The sequence below is a fragment of the Schistocerca cancellata genome, chromosome 2 (assembly GCF_023864275.1).
Source record: "Schistocerca cancellata isolate TAMUIC-IGC-003103 chromosome 2, iqSchCanc2.1, whole genome shotgun sequence".
NCBI lineage: Eukaryota > Metazoa > Arthropoda > Insecta > Orthoptera > Acrididae > Schistocerca > Schistocerca cancellata.
In genome coordinates this window covers 1,059,111,977-1,059,135,561 of record NC_064627.1, presented here as the reverse complement: position 1 = coordinate 1,059,135,561, position 23,585 = coordinate 1,059,111,977, and the positions used below count along the sequence as shown (strand labels likewise).

General features: G+C 39.3%; 1 protein-coding gene across 1 annotated transcript in view; it reads right to left on the bottom strand.

Annotated features, from left to right (window-relative positions):
* The window catches only part of LOC126163056 (protein O-mannosyl-transferase TMTC4-like), a 137,452-nt gene that overhangs the window by 70,518 nt on the left and 43,349 nt on the right, over positions 1 to 23,585 (bottom strand). The window contains exons 7-9 of the mRNA XM_049919955.1: positions 15,203 to 15,380; positions 5,647 to 5,846; positions 5,237 to 5,344 (exon numbers count right to left, since the gene is read on the bottom strand). Coding sequence (XP_049775912.1) covers positions 5,237 to 5,344; positions 5,647 to 5,846; positions 15,203 to 15,380 — 486 coding nt within the window. The remainder of the gene's footprint in view (positions 1 to 5,236; positions 5,345 to 5,646; positions 5,847 to 15,202; positions 15,381 to 23,585) is intronic.

Sequence of the window (23,585 nt, the reverse complement as noted above, 5' to 3'; positions counted from 1 at the left end):
GCTATGCAATGCACACAGCAACTGGGTGTTCCAGCTGTTTCCATACAGCCTAGCCATCCGTGGTTGTCACATTTGTAGTGACAAGTGGTCCCTCTCAAAATATATCGAAGGTCTCACTGAAGCCTTCACAGACCGTAATTATCCTCCCAACCATGTACAAAAACCAAATCTCCTGTGCCTTATCTTTCCAGTCTCTCACCACCTCCAAACGTCACACCATGTAGCCACAGAAGAGCATTCCCCTCATAACTCAGTACCACCCAGGACTGCAGCAATTGAATTACATTCTCCACCAGGGTTTCGACTACCTCTCATTGTGCCCTGAAATGAGAAATATCCTGCCCACTATCCTCCCCACCCCTCCCACATGGGCATTCTGCTCTCCACGAAACCTACAAAATATACTCGTCCATCCTTAAACAACCCCTGCTCCCAATCCCTTACCTCATGGCTCATGCTCCTGTAATAGACCTAGATGCAAGACCTGTCCCATACATCCTCCCACCACCACCTACTCCAGTCTGGTCACAAACATCACCTATCCCATCAAAGGCAGGGCTACCTGTGAAACCAGCCATGTAATCTACAAGCTAAGCTGCAGCCACTGTGCTGCATCCTATGTGGGCCTGATTATCAATAAGCTGTCTGTCTACATGAATGGCCACCAACAAACTGTGGCCAAGAAACAACTGTTACTTGTTACTTGTTACTGAACATGCTGCCAAACATGACATCTTTCATTTCAATGACTGCTTCACAGCCTGTGCCATACGGATCCTTCCCACCAACACCAGCTTTTCTGAATTGTGTAGGTGGGAACTCTCCCTGCAATAAATCCTACATTCCCGAAACTCCCCTGGCCTCAACCTTCATTAGTCACTCTCCTCACCCATCCAGCCCCTTCCCTGTTCCCATTCCAGCACTACATAGCCATCATTCCACCATCACACTCAGTATTTTTACTTCTCTCCTTTTCCACTACTTCTGCGCCTCCCTCCCCACCTCTCCCCTACACTCCGTCTAACCCACCTCTCCCCTGCCCTCTGTCTAACCTGCAGCACTTCACTGTCCATCACCCCCACCATACTATCCCTCTCCCTTCCCACCTCCTCCTTACCCCCCCCCCCCCCCCAGTCGATACTCCCATCATGCACTGGTGCTAGCTACTGCTCGCAATGTGGTTTCAGTTGCCTGAGTCTGCGGTCATATGTGTGAGCTGCATTTGTGTGTGTGTGTGTGTGTGTGTGTGTGTGTGTGTGTGTGCGCGCGCGCACGTGCGCTTGGGTTTGTGTGTGTGTGTGTGTAATACTGTTACATTCCATCCTGTATTTTCCATTGTTTGATGTACTTTTACGATTCTTTTTTGACTGATAACAAAACATCAGTATTGTATAGTTCATTGATCAGTATAATACAATACTATGATTTTGATCAAAAATAATCTTGTATATGATTGAAGTGTAATGAGCTATTATTGAATAAGTATGTGCATATGTTATATGGGTGAGTTTTATAAATGGAAGGGAATGTCAAAACTTCTCTCAGTTTAGAATGAGATCATGTCAGAGTTAGAACTGAAGCTACATTCTTGCTCTTGCGTCTTCCTATTGAAGATGCATTTGTGTAAGAGTTGGAAAGGAGGACATATGCCTAGAAATTACCAAGTGGTTTAAACTGATTAGTCGAGAAACAAACAATCAGGTTGTCAGCCAAACGAAAATTATGAAATAGTTTGAACCGAAGAGGACAGATTTGGATGAAGCAAAACTTATACAAGCTCCAGAAGTTAACTCACCTGCTGATTGCCACCAGCAAACAGAAGCCACACACAAGAAAGATACCGAAACATTTTTATGGTAAGTGCTGTATTAGAAATGCCATTTGATAAAGAATCAGAAACTGTTTCAACTAAAGTTACTAAATACCCTGATTTTGCTATACTACACCATAACGTTCAGTCACTCACAAATAAAATTTCCATATTGGAAGCACTACTCCAGTATGCACTAAATGTAGACATAATCTGCATTACTGAACATTGGCTATGAATTGACAAAGTAAAATCAACCACAATCTCAGGATATAGATTAGCAAATCATTTTAGCTGAGAATTTTCCAAACATGGTGGCTCTGCTATCTTTGTGAAAGAACAAATAAAGTTCTGTGATGTCAGTAAAAGTTATATTGACTCAATTGAAAAAGACTTTGAACTTTCCATTACTAAACTGCCAGAGCTTAATTTCATAGTTATTAACATATACAGAGCACCAAGTGGAAACCTGCTAGTCTTCATGAATAGACTAGAGGTTCTGCTGAACAGGATCAGTACACTAAATATGAAGATAGTGTTTTGTGGGGATTTCAATATTAATTTTTCAAAAGACAGCAGCACCAGAGATGCTTTGATAAATATGACCAACACATTCAATATGATCCCCATAATACATTACCCATACAAGATTAACACAATGCAGAGATTCCATTATTGACCAAATATTCATCTCAGAAACAAATTACAGATTCACAAGCAGAGGACTGAACATGGGTTATAGTGATCATGAGGCACAGCTACTGTGTATAGAAATGCCAACAAGTAGAAGCAGTTCCAAAAAAGTAGTTAACCTTTTCTGAAGATAACATTAGAAGTTTTAATCTCTTACTGGTGAAGGAAAACTGGTAAAGCATCGCCACTCAGAACAATGTTAATAGCATGTACATGAGTTTTCAGAGCATCTTTCTTCACTATTTTAATATTGCATTTCCAAAAGTAGTAAAAACAGTAAAACCTAACAATAATAAGCAATGGGTAACTAAAGGCATAAAAATTTCCAGTGAGAGAAACAGATTTCTGCAGTACTGTTGTAAGAAATATAGAGTAACTCAACAATTCGCAGATTATTCAAAAGCCTACAAAAGAATCTATGGTAGAGTAGTCAAAGAGGCAAAAATTATGTGAAATGACAATTTGATAAGAAACTCATGTGACAAAATGAGATCCACGTGGAGAGATATAAAGAAAGAAACTTGTAGTTCAGAGCCAAAGAAAAAGAATGTATCATTAACACTAGAAGGCTCAAAAGTGACAGACCCAAATTCTGTTGTGGAAAAATTCAATGAATACTTCACTTCACTAGCTGAAGACCTTATTCAAGTACACTGTCAAGGAGCAGTCTCAAGTTTCTCCAGCAAGTCAGTGATCTCGACTGCTTCTATGTATGTTTATGAAACAAACCCCAATGAAATTATAAGTAAAATTAAATCATTAAGCAATAAAATGTCAAGTGGTCTCGATGAAGTGCCTGATTTCATATTAAAAGCATGAGCTCACCCCTTGGCAAACATTCTCAACCTCTCTTTAAAAACTGGTGTATTTCCAGATATTTTTAAAATAGCAAAAGTTTCACCACTGCTAAAAAAGGGTTCTTCTGAAAAAATATCAAACTACCAACCCATGTCACAGTTAAGTTCCTTCAAGAAAAACTCTCGTATGACAGGCTTTTAAGTTCCATAAATAAATATGCACCTCTTACAGTACAACATGGTTTCAGAAAGTCTAAATCTACACAGACAGCAATTTTCGAATTCTCAGTCTGCATTTTAAAATCCCTTGATTAACATAAATTAGCTGCAGGTATTTTTCTAGATCTATCAAAAGCCTTTGACGTCCTGGATCATGACATTCTGCTCCAAAAATTAGAAAGACAAGGAGTAAGAGGTGTAGCACATAGTTGGTTGTGTTCATACCTAAAAAAACCACAGGCAGAAAGTATCACTTCAGTACGAATTCAACAAAATGAATAAAACAAGAAACAACTCCTTTCTTTCTAGTGAATTACCAATAAAATATGGTGTACCACAGGGCTCAATCTTAGGTCCACTACTCTTCTTGATTTATGTGGATGTCTTAGTTGAATATATGAGTCCCACAAAAACTATCCTGTTTGCTGATGACACCAGCATATTGCTCACTGGATCCAGTCCAGAAACTTTGGAGTCCATGGCAGAAAGTTCTATGAAAAGACTTTCTGAGTGGTTCACAAAAAACAAACTCATTGTAAATACTGAAAAAACTGTGTGTGTCGATTTTCATTTAATTCCTCCAACTAATCAAATGTCTATTCAAGCACAATTAAAAAATGATACCCTACAAAATGTGTCACAAAATTTTTGGGTCTATGGGTTCAGCAGGACTTAAAGTGGGACACACGTATAAATAATTTGTCTAGAAAACTATCATCTGTGTGCTATGGCCTAAGAATTTTAAAGGCTACAACAAGCTAAACAACAGTATTGCAGGCTTACCATGCACAGTTCTGCTCACTAGTCTGATATGGGGTCATTTTCTGGGGATACTCAACTCACAGTGTAAAGCTTTTTAGAATGCAAAAAAGAGCGCTAAAAATAATTCGTGGTCTCAAAAAGATGGAGTCCTGTAAATCCCATTTTACTGAGCTTGGTGTTCTAAATGTTCCAAGTTTATTCACTTATGAAACTATCTTGTTCACTAGGGACTACCTCCTGAAAACAGGCAAATTGCTACAGAACAAACATGTACACAACTATAGTACCAGAGGGAAATCAAATATATATCAAAAATATCACAGAAAAACCACTTACCAGAGGAGCATAATTAACATTGATGTAATACTACACAATAAGATACCAGAGAAAATAAAAAATGCTACTCATCCAATATTTAAAGCTAAACTAAATGCATTTCTAATAAAGCACTGTTTCTATTCTGTAAGAGAATTTCTGAATACATAACAGAATTAATTATAATAGGCACCTATTTTTAATTTGCCTACTATTCTGCTAATACTATGTATTATTATAACTTATCTTTGACCTGTCCAATATCAATTGTACAATTTGTGCTGTATGATAAAACTGGACCAATAAAAAATCAAATCAAATCAAAAAGGCAACTGAAGGACTAGCTCACTTGAAACTTCCTTTAGTATTTTAGTTATGCACATGAAGTCTGGTTCTTTAGCACATGTCACATTATACAGTTCACAAGATCTTTACTGTTAGTTGTGAAATAGCTTTGGGTTGTATTCAGTAACAAGTGCACAAATATTAAGCCACTGGAAGTTACTTCTTTTGCTTCCTTCATAACTTTATAGCAAAATTAGAAGGTGCTTGATTCATTATTGTTGATATATAAACTATTTTTTTTCAAAATATTTCAGTACTTCAATTTACATTTTAGGAATCAAAAGTTTCAATTCACCTCAATGATATGGCTTTTCGGAGGAGGCTTTCTGCTTCAGTCAACTGTCCTTCATCTCTGAGCATATTGGCCAAGTTGTTCATTGCCTGATCATATTCTTCATTTAACCTGCAAAAAGAAAAAGAAAAAAGAATTTAGTTTTAATGCAGGGAAACAATATAGTCTACAAAGTTGTTCATCATAAATATTATGTATTCTGTTTTGGACCTTAACACTAAAAAATATTACAAGTGGCTGAAAACATTATAAATTTATGAAATACACATAAAAGATTCTCTTTTCATCTATACAAAAAATTTTGATGGGGTGAGAACAACTTAAAAATTCACCTATTACTTCAAGTACAGAGGATTCCCATATAACTGTCAAATGATATTAAAATAAAACACAGGAAGTTTTGAACATGTTACCTGAGAGCTGTCCTGTAGCCAGCAATGGCTGAAAGTTTATGTCCAGCATCACCTGCCTTTTTGGCGATGTTGTAATGAATTTTGGCATTAAGGGGGCAGACATTAAGACCACTCTCAAAAAGAACCTCCTCTGTCTTCCACTGTGCACTCCTTCGAGTTGCACGGCTACCAAAGGCAATCAGCAGGTAAAGAAAACCTACCTGTACATAAATGAGAGTAAATAACAATGTAAGTAGCAGAGCACAAGCAAATGACTACTGTATTCAAAAAAAAGAATTGTGATACATGCAGAGGCACAGCAATAAAAGGGTGGTGGCAAAGGAAAATGACTGCAACTTGTTCTTAGTTGCTCATACACCGAGACAATGTCTGCGCTTATGCTTATTATGCACTGTTTAGGTGTTCACCTAAAGCATTCTTGCACAGCACCTGCTTTCAAACACAGAGCTCCAATATATATTACACATAACAGCTGCAATGCCAATACATAGGAGGCTCACACAGGCACTTCAATATTCTCCTCTGTGCTTACAACACTCATATCAATGACATTTATGTCCCTTGTATGGATTGATGATCTTTAACCTTCTTTTACCTAGCTAAATAAATTGACCATTTTTTACACATTAAATTTTGAAACACGTTATTAAAAAACACACACACGTTTTGGTTGTTGTTTGCTAACATGCTAGTGGCCAAGTTACCTGCTGGAGGACAACTGTCCCAGCAGTGTGGGTTCCTATACAATTCTTTCTTTGAAGAACTAGCTATAATATAACTCTGACAGTGTGGATCCCATACACTTGTTCCTTCTAAGAACTAGCTATAACCTTACTATTGTTAACTTATCAATTACAGCTACCCATTAAAACTACCGTCCACCTAATATTACAGAAAAAACTAATACTAATACTAATAACAATAATGATTATGATGATGATGATGATGATGATGATGATGAGAGAAGTAATAAAAATACGAAGAGAGAGGTAGAGGAGGGAGGGATGGGGGAGGGGAGTAAAGAGGAAGGGGGAGAGGGGGAAAGAGGGAGAGGGAGAGGGAGAGGGGGAGGGGGAGGGGGAGGGGGAGGGGGAGGGGAGGGGGGAGAGAGAGAGAGAGAGAGAGAGAGAGAGAGAATAGAAAGGAGAAAAATGTTGTCATCATAATAAAACCATGTTGATGTAGCGTTGTTTTTAATTTTTTACTTTTTTTATTAGTAATCTGAGGTAATTTCACTAGTTAGGGTATGATACATCCAGTATGCTTTTCACACTGGCTTTAGGAACCTTATAACCTGAAAGCTAGATGATGATGTACTGGAATACTTCACAACTGAATATCTGTATTACAGATGAGGGACTGAAGATCAAGTCTCTCTTTCACACTTGATTTCAGATCAGATGACAACTCAGCTTTGGAAATGGTGTTGGGTTGTTTTGAGGGAGGAGATCAGACAGTGAGGTCATCGATCTCATCGGATTAGGGAAGGACAGGGAAGGAAGTTGGCTGTGCCCTTTCAAAGGAACCATCCCGGCATTTGCTTGGAGTGATTTAGGGTAATCACAGGAAACCTAAATCAGGATGGCCAGATGCGGGATTGAACTGTCATCCGCCCAAATGCGAGTCCAGTGTGCTAACCACTGTGCCACCTCGCTTGGTGCTTTGGAAATGAAGACAAGCTAATGGTCTACTTCGCCTAGATGCAGAACACACTGTCTGTGACAACACATTCAACTTCATCTGTTGCCTTGCAACTCATGTCACATTGGTTCCTCACAGAAACATCTCTTCTGAGCTGCTCATATGATAAGAGCTCTTCCAGCATATTCTACTCCCCTGCAATTTTCCTAGACTTAAATTCTGTTAGTCTTTGTGTTGGCCTGTCCATTCTTCTCTTCCTTTTAAACTTCTAGTTTTCCCCAGTCCTTTCGTTTTCTTTTCCTTACTATTTTATCTTTCTTAGGCTACACACTGTACTTCCCTTTCCAGTTCTCTGGCCATTTTCGTGGCAGGCTCCCTCCCACTTTCTTGCTTGGCACATCTCCCTTCACATGTGTATCCTGTCTGAGGCCACAACTCGTTGCTGGAATCCACCAAGTTGTTGCTTTCTGTCTACTCCATCACCTCTCTTTGCAATCTTTTGAAGTCTCCCCTCCTTCCACCTCTTCGGCCTTCCCACCCTTTTCAACTTCTACTACCATCTACACCAGTTATGCTGCAACATGAAAAGTATGTATGCACACCTACATATCCAGAACAACAACAAGTATCCCAAAGATAAGCAATTAATCACTTTTCTTTTATGTTTTGCCCACACTGTTACTTCATATTTACAGTGTGTCATGGCCTGTCCTTGCTACATTTATTTTTATTATTCACAAGGTGGACATAAAAATGCAATAACCTGTACATTCTTGGTGGAATCACACCATTAAATTCCTTTTGTATTAAATACATTAGCAGGTGGTACATGTACAATTATTTAACAGGTTGAGAAAGAAATCTTAGTATGTATTAGTAATAATGTGGGGTAGGAGTTTGGGGGGGGGGGGGGAGGGGTGAGAGTGATAGCTAGAGCTATCTTCTGGTTAAAAACAATTTCACAACACTTCTTATACTGCAATGGCAATGTACCAGGGCACTTAGTTTCAAGTGGCTAGTGCGAAAATGAGACAATGGAAACTCCAGGTAGGACTATCAACAATGTAGGACAAGATAGATTGCTACTTTCCATAAAGAAGACATTTCAAGTTGCAGACAGACACAATTAAAAGACAGTTACATAAAGCTTTTGTCCACAGCCTTCACTGGAAAAAGAGAAACACACACAAAAGTAAGCACACCTTCTGGCCTAAGATGCTGGAGTTGGCAGTTGTGTGTGTGTGTGTGTGTGTGTGTGTGTGTGTGTGTGTGTGTGTGTGTGTGTGTGTGCGCGTGTGTGGTGTGCTTGCTTGTATTTGTGTGTATGAACTCTTTACTGACGAATGCTGTGGCCAAAAGCTACATGTGAGTGTCGTTAAATGTACCTGTTTGCAACTTACTTTGAAGATAATTTTAAGTAGCCAATGAGATGTGCAGAAATAGATTTAATGTTCTCCAATATTTCAGATGAACTGCTGCATTTCTTCAACTTGCTACCACAATATTTTGGCACATAGTCTTCTGGCCATTGTCAGGCGAATACACACAAAAATGCACTGAGCTCCCATATTTAAGACCCTGCTGGCAAATGCATGGTGTATTGAGCTGGTATTGTGCAAGTGCTGCTTGAGTGAATGCGTTTCTGCTCCAAGTCTGTGCACTGTGGCGTGCGCCCTCCGTGGTGAAATTGGGTCAATCTTTGCAGTCTGCCTTGTTGTAGCCTTGTTGTTGCCTATGTCACACTATCAATGGAAAGCAATGATTTGTTGGTCAGTTTTGATGTAGTTTTGCTTTTTACAAATGTGCCTCTGATGGACTTAATACATCTCGTTGGCAGTAGGTCTGGGATTGACATCACAGTGTTGTTCAAGCACACTCTACCCTCAGCATACTTTTTATTTAACAATGATGTTTTTTGACCAATTGGATGATGTCGCCATGGGGAATCCTTTGTCTTCCCTGGTGGCCATCCTTTTATGGAAGATTTTGGGGAGCAAACATCCCTCCAGTATACGCTGATGACACTTTTATAGCTTGGCCTCATGATTTGGACATTCTCCAAGAGTTCCTTCAACACCTGAACTCTACGCATGAAAACATAAAATGTACTATGGAAATTGAGAAAGATGGTTGGTTGCTTGCTGCTTTTACATCTCTTGGTGTGACATAATACCTATGGAACAGCACTGCATCTGCATGGCAAAATCGCAGGAGTAGTGTTTGTCTACATCGCTCGCTATGCATGCTCATGTGGCATCATTCCTTTTGAAACACTCTGTATTAGTGGATAATCTACCATCAGAGGTACATACAGTAGCTTGTCATGAGTTTAAGAAATATTTTAAAGACATGAATGAAAATTTTAAATCAGTACACAGTGAAATTTTGAGCATGAATGAGAGAGTAGAATTAATTAAGTGTCTATAACAATCCATTACTAGTGCTTAAGAAGGCTGCAGGCAGGATTCACCTTGTGTTGGACGCAAGCACACAAAATAGGCACACAGAAATGGAATGTGATAGACCTGTTAGTATCGATGAATTATTGAAATGATTTGAACAGCAAGATAGTTTAGCTTGATGGAATTGATGGTTGGCTATTGGCAGGTAAAATTAAATGAGGACTCTAAACTATATACAGTGCTTTTATACAATGGAAAATGTTATCAATTTAGGATATCACCTTTTTCATTGAATAATTCTGTTTCAGTATTTATTAGAGCCCTTGATCAAGCTCTTGGGAAAGAATTATTGCAAGAACTTTCAATTTATGTAGATGATATTTTATTGGCATCCAAGACATGGGAACTGTCTTTGATATCTCTTTTCTTCTTAGATTTCAAGAAATCCATGCTTAATTTCCTTTCTTTAATCTCCTTTAGGAGGTCCAGTTATATCTTTTCTTCTTTCCATAAGCTATAGTCTTCCTTGTGGAACCCTTCTTATTTCTGCTTAGTTTCAACCTGTTTTCACAGGATTGATGAGATTGATCTGCATGCATGAGACATGAGATGATGACAATACAACAAATATTCAAGTGTAGAGATGTTCCCGGGTATCAAACATTTTTGGTGGCGATAGCCATGCATGAAGGAACAGCTGTATTGAAGAAGACACACTACACTTGTTCAAACAGCAGATGCATGGGCATAATAAAACAAGATTGATTTCTTAAAGACAAGAGTATGCCAAGGGCAAATCAAATTCATAACCAGGAAAACTGGGTATTATTGATGCATGACAACATATTACAAGTATGTATGGATATGAATACCAGCAAATTGGTGTAATGTAAGTACTGATATAAATTTTTCTATGAATATAGATTAGTTAAGAACTCAAGATAATTTTATCTCACAGGTACTAATGAGTAATGTTGCTGAGTTAATTACATGCATAAAGTAGGGAAAAGTGAGTAAAATATTAAGAAATAAGGAACAAAGTCTGGCTGAACGTACGTGCATGAGCCATGGTAGGTAATGCAAAAGTGGATATGAAGCTTTCAACTTTAAGTAAACAGATGGGCCTGGGAATTATTGTATAAAATATTATAAGTATGAGGATTTGCTAAATGTAAGTAATTAGAGTATAAAGAAATGTTAAGCTATAAGCTGAAGAGTAACACAGGTTGACATCTCAGTACAGTCAAATATAAGTGAAGAAATCTCTTCAAACTGATGTAAGGAGAGAAGTAAAAAATAAGCTGATAGATGCTGTGTGACTGGTTTGTAATATAAGGAGAAGTGTACTCGGCTTAGGAGAAGGTAGAAATGGGAGACGGATGGACAGATACGTGAGAGACTGAGGTATGCTGTGGTTCAAGGAATGGCGGTAGTATATATTTGTAGAGAATTTAAATGGGGCATTTTCACATGAGGTTGTGCAGTATCTACCCACAGAAGGCAATGAGCAGTTCTTTTATTAAACAATTTACACAGTTGCAGTGGAAAATGATCATGTCAAGGAAGAGGTTTCTTAACCAGTTTAGATAAAGGTTTTTCCTAATCACAATGTAAGGGGACCCTTAAAATCTCCATGCATATTAACATACAGGTATTTGAAATTTTGATGTTTACTCGTAAGGAACGACGTACCGTCAGCATAAGACTCCTCTAGAAAAGGGAAACATAATAAAAATTTGTATAGGGGAACTGAGAAGTAAATGAGTTAAATGTTAAATAAGTTAATGCAAACTGATCTCTTTATTGAGAAACAGACTAAGGAAACAAACAATACCCACCTACAGAAAAAAGTCATAAGTATTTTAAAAGAAATAAGGGTATATGCATTGTAAAAAATTGTGTGACACGGTATAAAGTTTAAATATAACATGACACTTATAATGAACAAAGCATGTTCTACAAATTTTGTTAAACATGAGCTGGAGTAATAGTCACTAAAGATATATATAAATGATGTACCTGTTGAGGAAATGAAAGTATTGATGCATATGAAAAGCAATTATGCGCATCTTTAGCTCGATTGTGGGGTGTGTAATGCAACAGCATGTTTCATCAAATACCCTGGCCCACTACCGCACCAGCTTAAGATGATTGTGATAGTAGATATTTGTTAATGATATGAATATAATAGAGGGAAACATTCCACGTGGGAAAAATATATTTAAAAAGAAAGATGATGAGACTTACCAAACAAAAGCGCTGGCAGGTCGATAGACACACAAACAAACACAAACATACACACAAAATCTAGCTTTCGCAACCAACGGTTGCCTCGTCAGGAAAGAGGGAAGGAGAAGGAAAGACAAAAGGATATGGGTTTTAAGGGAGAGGGTAAGGAGTCATTCCAATCCCGGGAGCGGAAAGACTTACCTTAGGGGGGAAAAGGACAGGTATACACTCGCACACACACACATATCCATCCATACATACAAGACACAGGCAGACATTTGACAGGTATACACTCGCACACACACACATATCCATCCATACATACAAGACACAGGCAGACATTTGACAAATGTCTGCCTGTGTCTTGTATGTATGGATTGATATGTGTGTGTGTGCGAGTGTATACCTGTCCTTTTTCCCCCTAAGGTAAGTCTTTCCGCTCCCGGGATTGGAATGACTCCTTACCCTCTCCCTTAAAACCCATATCCTTTTGTCTTTCCTTCTCCTTCCCTCTTTCCTGACGAGGCAACCGTTGGTTGCGAAAGCTAGATTTCGTGTGTATGTTTGTGTTTGTTTGTGTGTCTATCGACCTGCCAGCGGTTTTGTTTGGTAAGTCTCATCATCTTTCTTTTTAAATATAGATATTTGTTAAGTTGTATATAAGAAAGGAGCAAATACTGTGCATCTCTGGCTGTGTCTGTACGGAGCGTGCACGCACAGTAACAAGTGCAGTGGCAAGCACACATGTGATGCACAGTGTTCACTTGCTGTCTGAGGCCGTAAGTATGCATTGGCACTTGGTTTCGTGGACAACTCAGAGTAAGAGGGCTGCCGACATTGTCAGTGGGAACCCAAAACAAATTAATCTCTTTTATGTTATAAATAACTTCGATGTATGGCCTAAGAGTCAGATGTTATGTATAAGGATGTGTTAATGTTTCATTAAAGTATCTTGAGTTACTTTCACTGGGATGTGTCATTATGTGACTCAAAAATTTTACATATAGAGAAAAGGAAATGAGAGTTTGGGGTTATTTAGTAGCTCAAAGTAGTCATCATGCTCTAAAATTTCAGCATCAACCAGCAAGGATCAAAGCCCAGAAGAAAAGGAAGTTTGTACACAGCAATGTGATGGAGTAGCTGGACCACCAGAACAATTTCTGAAGGTGACTGTTCATCAGCAAGATTTATAACAGGTAACTGACAGATCTGACACGGTGAAAATGTACCAAGCGCAGACAGCAGTTGAAGTGCACCACTGCAAACCTATCTTCTTCACCATGCAAACTCTCACCATAGATGGCACACACCACAGCACGTGGACTTGCAGCAGAAATGCAAATGCCTATGCAGCATTTGTGCAACACCAACTGGATACACCACACATGTGCTGCCTGGGTCTTAAATACAAAAGCTCAGTGCATTTTTGTCTGTATTCACCTGAAGATGGCCATAAGTCTCTGTGCCAAAATATCATGGCAGCAAGTTGCATACATATCCAGCAGTTCACTCAAAATTTTATGAATCAATCTGTACACCAGAAAGTTTTAAATTTCACAATAGATAAAATGTTTCTAGTGTCAAAACTGTGAGGGTACAAAGTAACAATACCTTGCACAGCCCAAAGAAGTGGATAATTTGGGCATGAGAAGAAACTTGAACTCCTTGCAGAAAACACGTGGTCTGCCTGATTTTCTCCAGTTGGCTATTCAATACAAGGTATCAAGTTATTACATATTCTGTGACACCTCACAGAAACCCTATAGATGTTATTCTGTACAACAAGCATTTAACATTTACTTTATCAAAATACAGTGAGTGGTAATAGAAGTAACCAATGGGTTTTAAGTACTAAATGTATGCAATGGTGGCTAAACATAAACCTTTGTACTCACTAGAAGGTAGAATAAGAACAGAATTCTATGTTCATGTTATTATAATAAAGGTTTGACAACAAAACTGGATTTTTTCCATACTTTTCTGAAACTTATTAAAGTTGCAGAGACAAATAAAATTTAGTTTATATGAGGCTTGTTCCAAAATGCCTGAACTTTGTCCACAAATTTTTTTCATTGCTTACCTCTCACTTATTTTGTATGATCTCCTTCAAAATACTCTCCTCCACAACTAACACACCACTCCCAACACCATTTCCCCTTCCTGAAGCAGTCTTGGTACACCTCTTGCTGGATCACATGAAGCGCCACCTACAAATTTTCTATTATCTATTATCAGGTCTGGACAGTACAGAGGATGAGGCAGCACAGTGATTTTGTCTTTTGTGCAATAGTCACGCACCAACAGAGATGAATGTGTGGGTGTGTTATCAGGATGCAAGAGCCATGAACTGTCTCGCCACATTGCAAACCATTTCCTTCTCACATTCTCTGACAGGGATCACAAGACGTTCTGAAAGTACCATCGATTATCAGTTTGTCTCTGTGGCACAAATTCATGATGAACTAATCCTTTAAAGTAAATTATCAGCATGGCTTTGAGATCTGACCTGACCTGACGAGCTTCTTTTAGTCATGGAGAAACTTCCCCGACTCATTGTGAAGACTGAACCTTGGTTTTAACATCATATCCATAGACCCACGTCTCATCAACACTCTAATTCTTTTAAGGAATATCTTGTTCTCATTTGCGCAATCCAAAAGATCTTCACAGACTGCGAGGGGAAAATCTTTCCGGTCTTGACTCATGAGCCATGGGATGAGATGCTGTATCATGATTTCATGACATGATCCAACTGAAACGTTACATTCTTCTGAAATCTCTTGGACAGTCAGTCTTCTATGGGCACGCACAATTTTGTTGGCGTTCCTGACATGAGCATCGTCAGTAGATATTGAAGGGCATCCTGAACAAGGGTCATCTTTAACTTCCAACTGGCCACTTTTAAACCGTGTGAACCACTTGCAACACTGAGTATGGCTTAAGCACTCATCACCGTAGCCTTTCTGCACCATTTGGTGTCTCTCTGTAGAGGTTTTCTTGAGTTTCATGCAAAATTTAATGCAGATGCGTTGCTCCTCTAGCTCTGCCATCTCAAAGTTTGAAACCTGTGTGACACAATGTTCTGCGCACTATAGCACTGATCAATAACTAACAGACATACAACAATGAAACTTCTGGCAGTTCACTTTAAATAAAGGCATGTGAAGGGATGACAACTGCATTTTGCTCCAACACACCACTGGTGAGAAATTACGAACGTTCCGGCATTTTTGAACAGACCTCGTAAGAAATAGACAATTAATAGCATTAGTAGTACATATTACCCGTGCTAGTGATCTATCAACTTGGGCCAGCTGTCGAAGGCCTATCACAATAAGCATGCAATGGCCAGCACTTGGGAGGTAAAGAACACGCTCAGCCACAACAAAACCCACACGGAAGAATATATTTGAAGCTGGGAGGAATGGAATCACTAGCAGTCCCAGACTCAAGATCATGCACCTGTAAAAAACAATATTCAAGTAAATCAATGAGTTAGATAAAGTGCTGCTTTAATGGGGTATTAGTGCATGTTCAATACATGGGCAACAATCCTCTTTGTCGGTTGTGTATATACTGCATTCTGTATCTACAGCCTGCACCAACATTCACTTACTATATTGTTTCATTTTATGTTTTTGTTGCTGATCATTTCTATTGTGAGCCAATGTGTGAGAGGTAAACATATTTTACTGAGTCAGCAGATAATGTAATAGTCTATGAAGACTTCCGTGGAGTACTGGGAGACTGCAAAGCATTTTGTCTAAAATGAGACCCATGGCACAAATGTGAAGACATAAAAATTATATAAAAACATGTCTGGAAGTAAATGTATATGATGAAGTTCTGAAATCATTTCTGCATGGACCATGGGCGGTGATGTGTGTTTTCATTTTGAAGTAAATTGTGAGCATCCAGGAGAGAGAAAGAAAACAACATTTTCTGGGGCTTTCCTGTGGTGAATAAGATATGGGTTCCAATATCATTTTCCATTGTGTTTCTCCATATTTCTGACAAATGTAAAATAACAATATCATAATGTGAATCAGTGCTACGTAGGCAAAAGAGGAGCACTTTGACTGCTGATGCAGGAGGAATATGAGTTAAAGTCTTCTACACACAATCAAACAAAAGTAGGTTAAGAGACATGGAATCTCTTGCTTTAGAAACATCTGGAATAGGTCGTTCATCAAGAAAACAAGGCAGACATGAAACTGGAAAACATATGGATATACTGGAAAACATATGTACCGGTATATGATGTATAAGAGCTGGTGAAAAGGAGTCTGTCTGAACTCTTTATTAGTGGAAGAACTGAGGGTAGTGTGTATGGTACAGGAAAGGAACATTTTACAGTCACACTTATTAACTATTCCATTTGTGCACTGTGTGCCTCTCTTTACACAAATTCTGCATAATATTTCCTTCCCTACAGTGTCATCTGTGTATTATATTTTACCTTCTCCATTGCTAAGTGCACCTCTTTCTTTGCTAAAAGAACAACATTTAAGCTATGTGGCCTAAAATCTAAATCCCTGTTAGAGGTGTTATTTAATTGGATAGATAAAAAATCTACACACCCAGAAGCGGCAGCACCCACACATAAAATACTGTTGTGATTGGCAAGCTTTCGGAGCCAGTGGCTTCTTCTTCAGACAGAAGTGGTGAAGGGGAAGAAAGAAGGATGAAGGAAAAGGACTGGAGAGGTCTAGGTAAAGGGGTAGATTTTGGGAAAGTCACCCAGGACCATGGGTCAGAAGACTTTAAGCTCTCAGGTTTCCAAATCTCATCTGATGCAGTCCCCAACAATCAGTCTTTCCTTCTCATCCTGTACGGTAAGTCTCCTCTGACCTGCAGTTCTGGGTTACTTCCCCAAAATATACCCCTTTTCCTAGACCTCTCCAGTCCTTTTCCTTCACCCTTCTTCCTCCCCCTTCAACCCTTCTGCTGGATGAAGGAGCCACTGGCTCCAAAAGCATGCCAATCACAACAGTCTTTTATGTGTGTGTTCTGCTACCACTTGGTAAGTAGATTTTTTATCTATCCAATTAAATCATTTTATCAATAATTGACTGTTAGAGATGTGATATAACGATGCAAGTAAATGAAAGGTCGTTTGTTTTGTGTCTTGTAACATCTTCAATGGCTTATAGTACAAGTTTGTTTTATGAATATAATAATGGTGTTGTATAATAATTCACATCTGTTGCTATAGTACAGTTTTTTTTGTTATTCTCATATTTTCAAGTAATAGACAACTTTTTGGAGCACAATTTTCATAAGGTTAACCAAATGTTAATTTAACCTTATGAAAATTGTGCCCACAAATTGCTTCTTTCCCAAAAATTGAAGAATAACAAAAAACTGTAAGGTAGCAACATATCTGAATCATTACATAATGCAATTATTATATACATCATACACACATGTATCACAGGGCACTGAAGATGCTTCATAAACAGATACAACTGAAAAGTGTATAGCATAAAACAAACCACATTTTATTAAGTTTCATAGATGGACAACATCTTCAAGAATATAGTTGCAACTAACGAACAACAGAAAATGTAAAAAAAAATGACAAGTTATTAGCTTCTAATTACAGTAGGAACATTCTGGTACAATGAATGAGGGCATGGTGGAAAGTAATATTTCTGTATTTTTTATGTAAAAACTCTTAAAGCCTTTTAAATAAAACAAATGTTATTAACATTCTACATCTTTATTCTTCACGTCTACATATTTGCAGCCCTCTGCTGCTACAGGGCTCCCAACTGCAGCACCTAACATTGCTGTTGTATTGTAACTATGTAGGGGCATAAGAAACAGTGTGCTGCAATCAAGTTTCAAATTTGAAGAGTTCATCCACACATGTAGCAACCTCTCCTTGAAGTCCAGAGTGAAGATTTTAACTCTACAATGGGGTGTGCACTGATACAAAACTTCCTAGCAGATTAAAAGTGTGTGATGGACCAAGACTCAAACTCAACACCTTTGCCTTTTGCAGGCAAGTGCTCTAGCACTTGTGCAGTGTGCAGCACACAGTTTTAATCTGCCAGGAAGTTTCTCTCCTTGAAGTGTTTCTATAGAGAACCTAGTTATGGGCTGTATCTAAGTTCTCAATTGATGTGTCACTTCAATGTTGTTCAAGAGTACTTTTATCTTACTGAAGATTTTAGATTACCTTCTCATTCTTTCTTGAAGCAGTGGACCTGCTATTCAGTGCCACTGATTGTGCCATGGGACTTTGTTTCCAGCTGCAAAAGGTCGAGGGCTATAAGAGAGCCCACAACTACACCAACTCATTATGAAATGGCGTAACTGTCTTTTAGAGAATTCCCCCGTACTTAGTTGTTCTTGTATTCAATAATTATGAGTGGTAACAAATCTGTCATTACTCAGAACAATGTATCTGAAGTGTATCTCTGAACAGTACATAAGAAAGTGACATTTTTCCGCAGCTTCTATCAGATGTTTTTGGGTGTTCATATTGTCAGCAGAAGTGTTTCCTCTGTGCTTTCCAAAACACTGCCAAGCCATGACACCAAAGCATAAACATCACATCCAGAGCAAGCAGAGACTCTTAACAGCATCACACCTCATTGATATCCCGTGCTCATGCTTCTCGAATCTTCTCTGCACAAACCAAAATCGAAGCATGCACAGTGGATATTTCTTACGTGCTAACCACCTAAACAGTGTTTTTAAACCAGCAACTTTCATAAGATTGAGTTGAAGAGGCAGAAGAACGTGTTATACCACATCCTTCAGCTTGACAATGCCAGATCATACATGAGTGCTACGACACCTGCAACAATCCAGCACCTTGGGTTCACTGTCACTGAACATCCTCCATACAGTCCCGACTTGGCTCTATCAGATTTTTAGATTTTCATCTGTTTCAAATACTTAAAACAATGAATTAGTGCGAGCAAATGTGATGTTGTGGCACCGTCAACTAAGTCAAACATTCTACAGTGACGTACAACAAACTGGTCTCTCATTGGGAGAAACGTGTATGTCAGCAGGGTGGCTAAGTTGAGAGATAAATCTGTAGACATAAAGATTTAAGATGTACAATGTTAATAACATTTGTTTTATTTAAAAAGATTTAAGAGTTAACACACAAAATATTCGGAGTTATTAGTTTTTAGCCCGCCTTGTTACCTACTTTGGAGACCACTCACCAAATAGCAAAAGCATTGAGTATTGAGTCGTCAATGGGCACAAACACAAAATAATGAAAACTTGCTAGCTTTTGGAGTAAGAGATACAAACACAACACAAACCCACCCACACACACACACACACACACACACACACACACACACACACACAAAATATTCCAGTACTGCAGTTCATCAGGTGGACAATGTTCAGGTGGGATTTGTGTCGGGTTAGATAACCAGGGAGGGGGGGGGGGGGGGGGGGGGGCAGGGAGGGTTTGGGGTGGGCGGCTAGCAGCTCGAAGGGAGACAGCTGATCTGCTGGCTACGAACATGGAAGGAGGGGTGGCAGTTGCACAGGTTAGGTATGAAATGCACAGGTGTCAGAGCCAGCGGAGAGTGGCAAATGCTGAAGGTGACATTAGGATGTGAATTGAGAGAGGGCAATAGGACCGAGGAAGGGGAAACTGTTGTGTGGCAGATGTGGGAATTGCAGGTATCTGGAGCTGAGGCCAGGGTGACTATGGGAGCAAAGGGTGTGCTGCAATTTCAGAGAAGTTGGGGTGGAGGAAAGGATCCAGATGGCCCGGGTTGTGAAACAGCTACTGAAATTGAGCATGTAGGCTCAGCTGCATGTTGAACTGCTGGGTAGTCAACTTTGGAAGGAGTTTGTTGCTGGTCATTCATCCTGCTGGACAGTTGGCAGTTAGTCATGCTGACATAAAAAGCTGTGCAGTATTTGCAGCAGAGTTGGCATATAACATGATTGCTTTCACAGGTGGTATAGCATCTGATGGGGTAGGATAAACCTGTGACAGTACTGTAGTTGGATGTGCTGCATGGGTGGATTTTCCATGTCTTGCATCTGGGTCTCCCATGAGGATATGATCCCCGTTGCAGAGGTTGAGAGTGGGAATGGCACAGGGATGGACTAGGATGTTGTGTAGGATGCATGGGGGAGACAACACCACTTTAGGATGAATGGTAAGGATCTTGGGTAGGATGTATCTCATTGGAGTGCATGATGGTAGATAATCAAAATCCTGGTGAAGGATGTGGTTCAGTAGTTCTATTCCAGGGTGATACTGGATGACGAGGGGGTGCTGCTTTGTAGCTGATTCGTGGGGCTGGGGGGAGGATTGGGGATGTGTGAACATGTTGTTGTTGTTGTTGTGGTCTTCAATCCAGAGACTGGTTTGATGCAGCTCTCCATGCTACTCTATCCTGTGCAAGCTTCTTCATCTCCCAGTACCTACCTCAACCTACATCCTTCTGAATCTGTTTAGTGTATTCATCTCTTGGTCTCCCTCTATGATTTTTACCCTCCACGCTGCCCTCCAATACTAAACTGGTGATCCCTTGATGCCTCAGAATATACCCTACCAACCGATCCCTTCTTCTGGTCAAGTTGTGCCACAAATTTCTCTTCTCTCCAATTCTATTCAATACCTCCTCATTAGTTATGTGATCTACCCATCTAACCTTCAGCATTCTTCTGTAGCACCACATTTCGAAAGCTTCTATTCTATTCTTGTCTAAACTATTTATCGTCCAAATTTCACTTCCGTACAAGGCTACGCTCCATACAAATACTTTAAGAAACGACTTCCTGACACTTAAATCTATACTCGATGTTAACAAATTTCTCTTCTTCAGAAACACTTTCCTTGCCATTGACAGTCTACATTTTATGTCCTCTCTACTTCGACTGTCATCAGTTATTTTGCTCCCCAAATAGCAAAACTCCTTTACTACTTTAAGTGGCTCATTTCCTAATCTAATTCCCTCAGCATCACCCAATGTAATTCAACTACATTCCATTATCCTCGTTTTGCTTTGGTTGATGTTCATCTTATACCCTCCTTTCAAGACACTGTCCACTCCATTCAGCTGCTCTTCCAGGTCCTTTGCTGTCTCTGACAGAATTACAATGTCATCAGTGAACCTCAAAGTTTTTATTTCTTCTCCATGGATTTTAATACCTACTCCGAGTTTTTCTTTTGCTTCCTTTACTGCTTGCTCAATATACAGATTGAATAACATTGGGGATAGGCTACAACCCTGTCTCACTCCCTTCCCAACCACTGCTTCCCCTTCATGCCCCCAACTCTTATAACTGCCATCTGGTTTCTGTACAAATTTTAAATAGCCTTTCGCTCCCTGTATTTTACCCCTGCCACCTTCAGAATTTGAAAGAGAGTATTCCAGTCAACATTCTCAAAAGCTTTCTCTAAGTCTACAAATGCTAGAAACGTAGGTTTGCCTTTCCTTAATCTATTTTCTAAGATAAGTCGTAGGGTCAGTATTGCCTCACGTGTTCCAACATTTCTACGGAATCCAAACTGATCTTCCCCAAGGTTGGCTTCTATCAGTTTTTCCATTCATCTGTAAAGAATTCGTGTTAGTATTTTGCACCCATGGCTTATTAAACTGATAGTTCGGTAATTTTCACATCTGTCAACACCTGCTTTCTTTGGGATTGGAATTATTATATTCTTCTTGAAGTCTGAGGGTATCTCTCCTGTCTCATACATCTTGCTCACTAGACGGTAGCGTTTTGTTAGGCCTGGCTCTCCCAAGGCTGTCAGTAGTTCTAATGGAATGTTGTCTACTCCCGGGGCCTTGTTTCAACTTAGGTCTTTCAGTGCTCTGTCAAACTCTTCATGCAGTATCATATCTCCCATTTAATCTTTATCTACATTCTCTTCCATTTCTATAATATTGTCCTGAAGAACATCTCCCTTGTACAGACCCTGTATATATTCCTTCCATTTTTCTGCTTTCCCGTCTTTGCTTGTAACTGGCTTTCCATCTGAGCTCTTGATATTCATGCAAGTGGTTCTCTTTTCTCCAAAGGTCTCTTTAATTTTGCTGTAGGCAGTATCTATCTTACCCCTAGTGAGATGACCCTCTACATCCTTACATTTGTCCTCTAGCCATTCCTGCTTAGCCATTTTGCACTTCCTGTTGATCTCATTTTTGAGACGTTTGTATTCCTTTTTGCCTGCTTCATTTACTGCATTTTTGTATTTTCTCCTTTCATCAATTAAATTGAGATCTCTTCTGTTACCCAAGGATTTCTATTAGCCCTCGTCTTTTTACCTACTTGATCCTCTGCAACCTTCACTATTTCATCTCTCAAAGCTACCCATTCTTCTTCTACTGTATTTCTTTCCCCCATTCTTCTCAATCATTCCCTAATGCTCTCCCTGAAGCTCTCTACAGCCTCAGGTTCTTTTTTTTTTTTTTTTTTTTTTAATGTGGATAGGATGCTGCCAGATGTTGAAATGCTGGTACTGTTTGTAGTTAGTGGGTTTAATGTGGACTGAGTTGTGGACCAGAGCCATCAGAGAGGTGAAGGTCAACATCCAGGAACGTGGCACATTGAGTTGAGGAGGATCAGGTGAAGAAGATGGAACAGAAGAGAAGGTGTTGAGACTCAGAGACAAGTGGTCATGTGTGTCAGTTGTACCTGTGTGAATGTGTGTGTGTGTGTGTGTGTGTGTGTGTGTGTGTGTGTGTGTGTGTTTTGTCAACTTTAAAAGAGGGCCTCTTGGCAAAGCATAGCAGTATTTTTGCTGTGTCCTCCATATGATAAGTACCAATCCACCATAGTGACTTTGGGAATAGCTAATAACTGTAAAGAGTATGTTTAATGTAAAAAGAGAGATGCAAACCATAGTGCCTTTTCATGTTGGAAGTGTTCTAATATTTCTCAATAGATACTCACCATAGCAATTTTATTGAACAGCTTACATTGTTATAGAAATTTATTTGTTGTGATAAAGAAAGGACATCGACTATACTGTCTTTATGTAAACTGTTTTTAATTATGTAACTGGGTATGTTTCAAAACGACAGAATGTTTGTAATGGGAAAAGCTAAAAGGAAATTTATGCTGGAGGAAATTTAAAAATTTCAAATGTAATTTATTTGTGACGTGGACATTTATTTTGTTGAAAAGAATCTCAATATTATTATTTTGTTGGAAATATATTTCTCACAAAAGTTTGTAAAATACACTCCTGGAAATTGAAATAAGAACACCGTGAATTCATTGTCCCAGGAAGGGGAAACTTTATTGACACATTCCTGGGGTCAGATACATCACATGATCACACTGACAGAACCACAGGCACATAGACACAGGCAACAGAGCATGCACAATGTCGGCACTAGTACAGTGTATATCCACCTTTCGCAGCAATGCAGGCTGCTATTCTCCCATGGAGATGATCGTAGAGATGCTGGATGTAGTCCTGTGGAACGGCTTGCCATGCCATTTCCACCTGGCGCCTCAGTTGGACCAGCGTTCGTGCTGGACGTGCAGACCACGTGAGACGACGCTTCATCCAGTCCCAAACATGCTCAATGGGGGACAGATCCGGAGATCTTGCTGGCCAGGGTAGTTGACTTACACCTTCTAGAGCACGTTGGGTGGCACGGGATACATGCGGACGTGCATTGTCCTGTTGCCGGTCTAGGAATGGTAGAACGATGG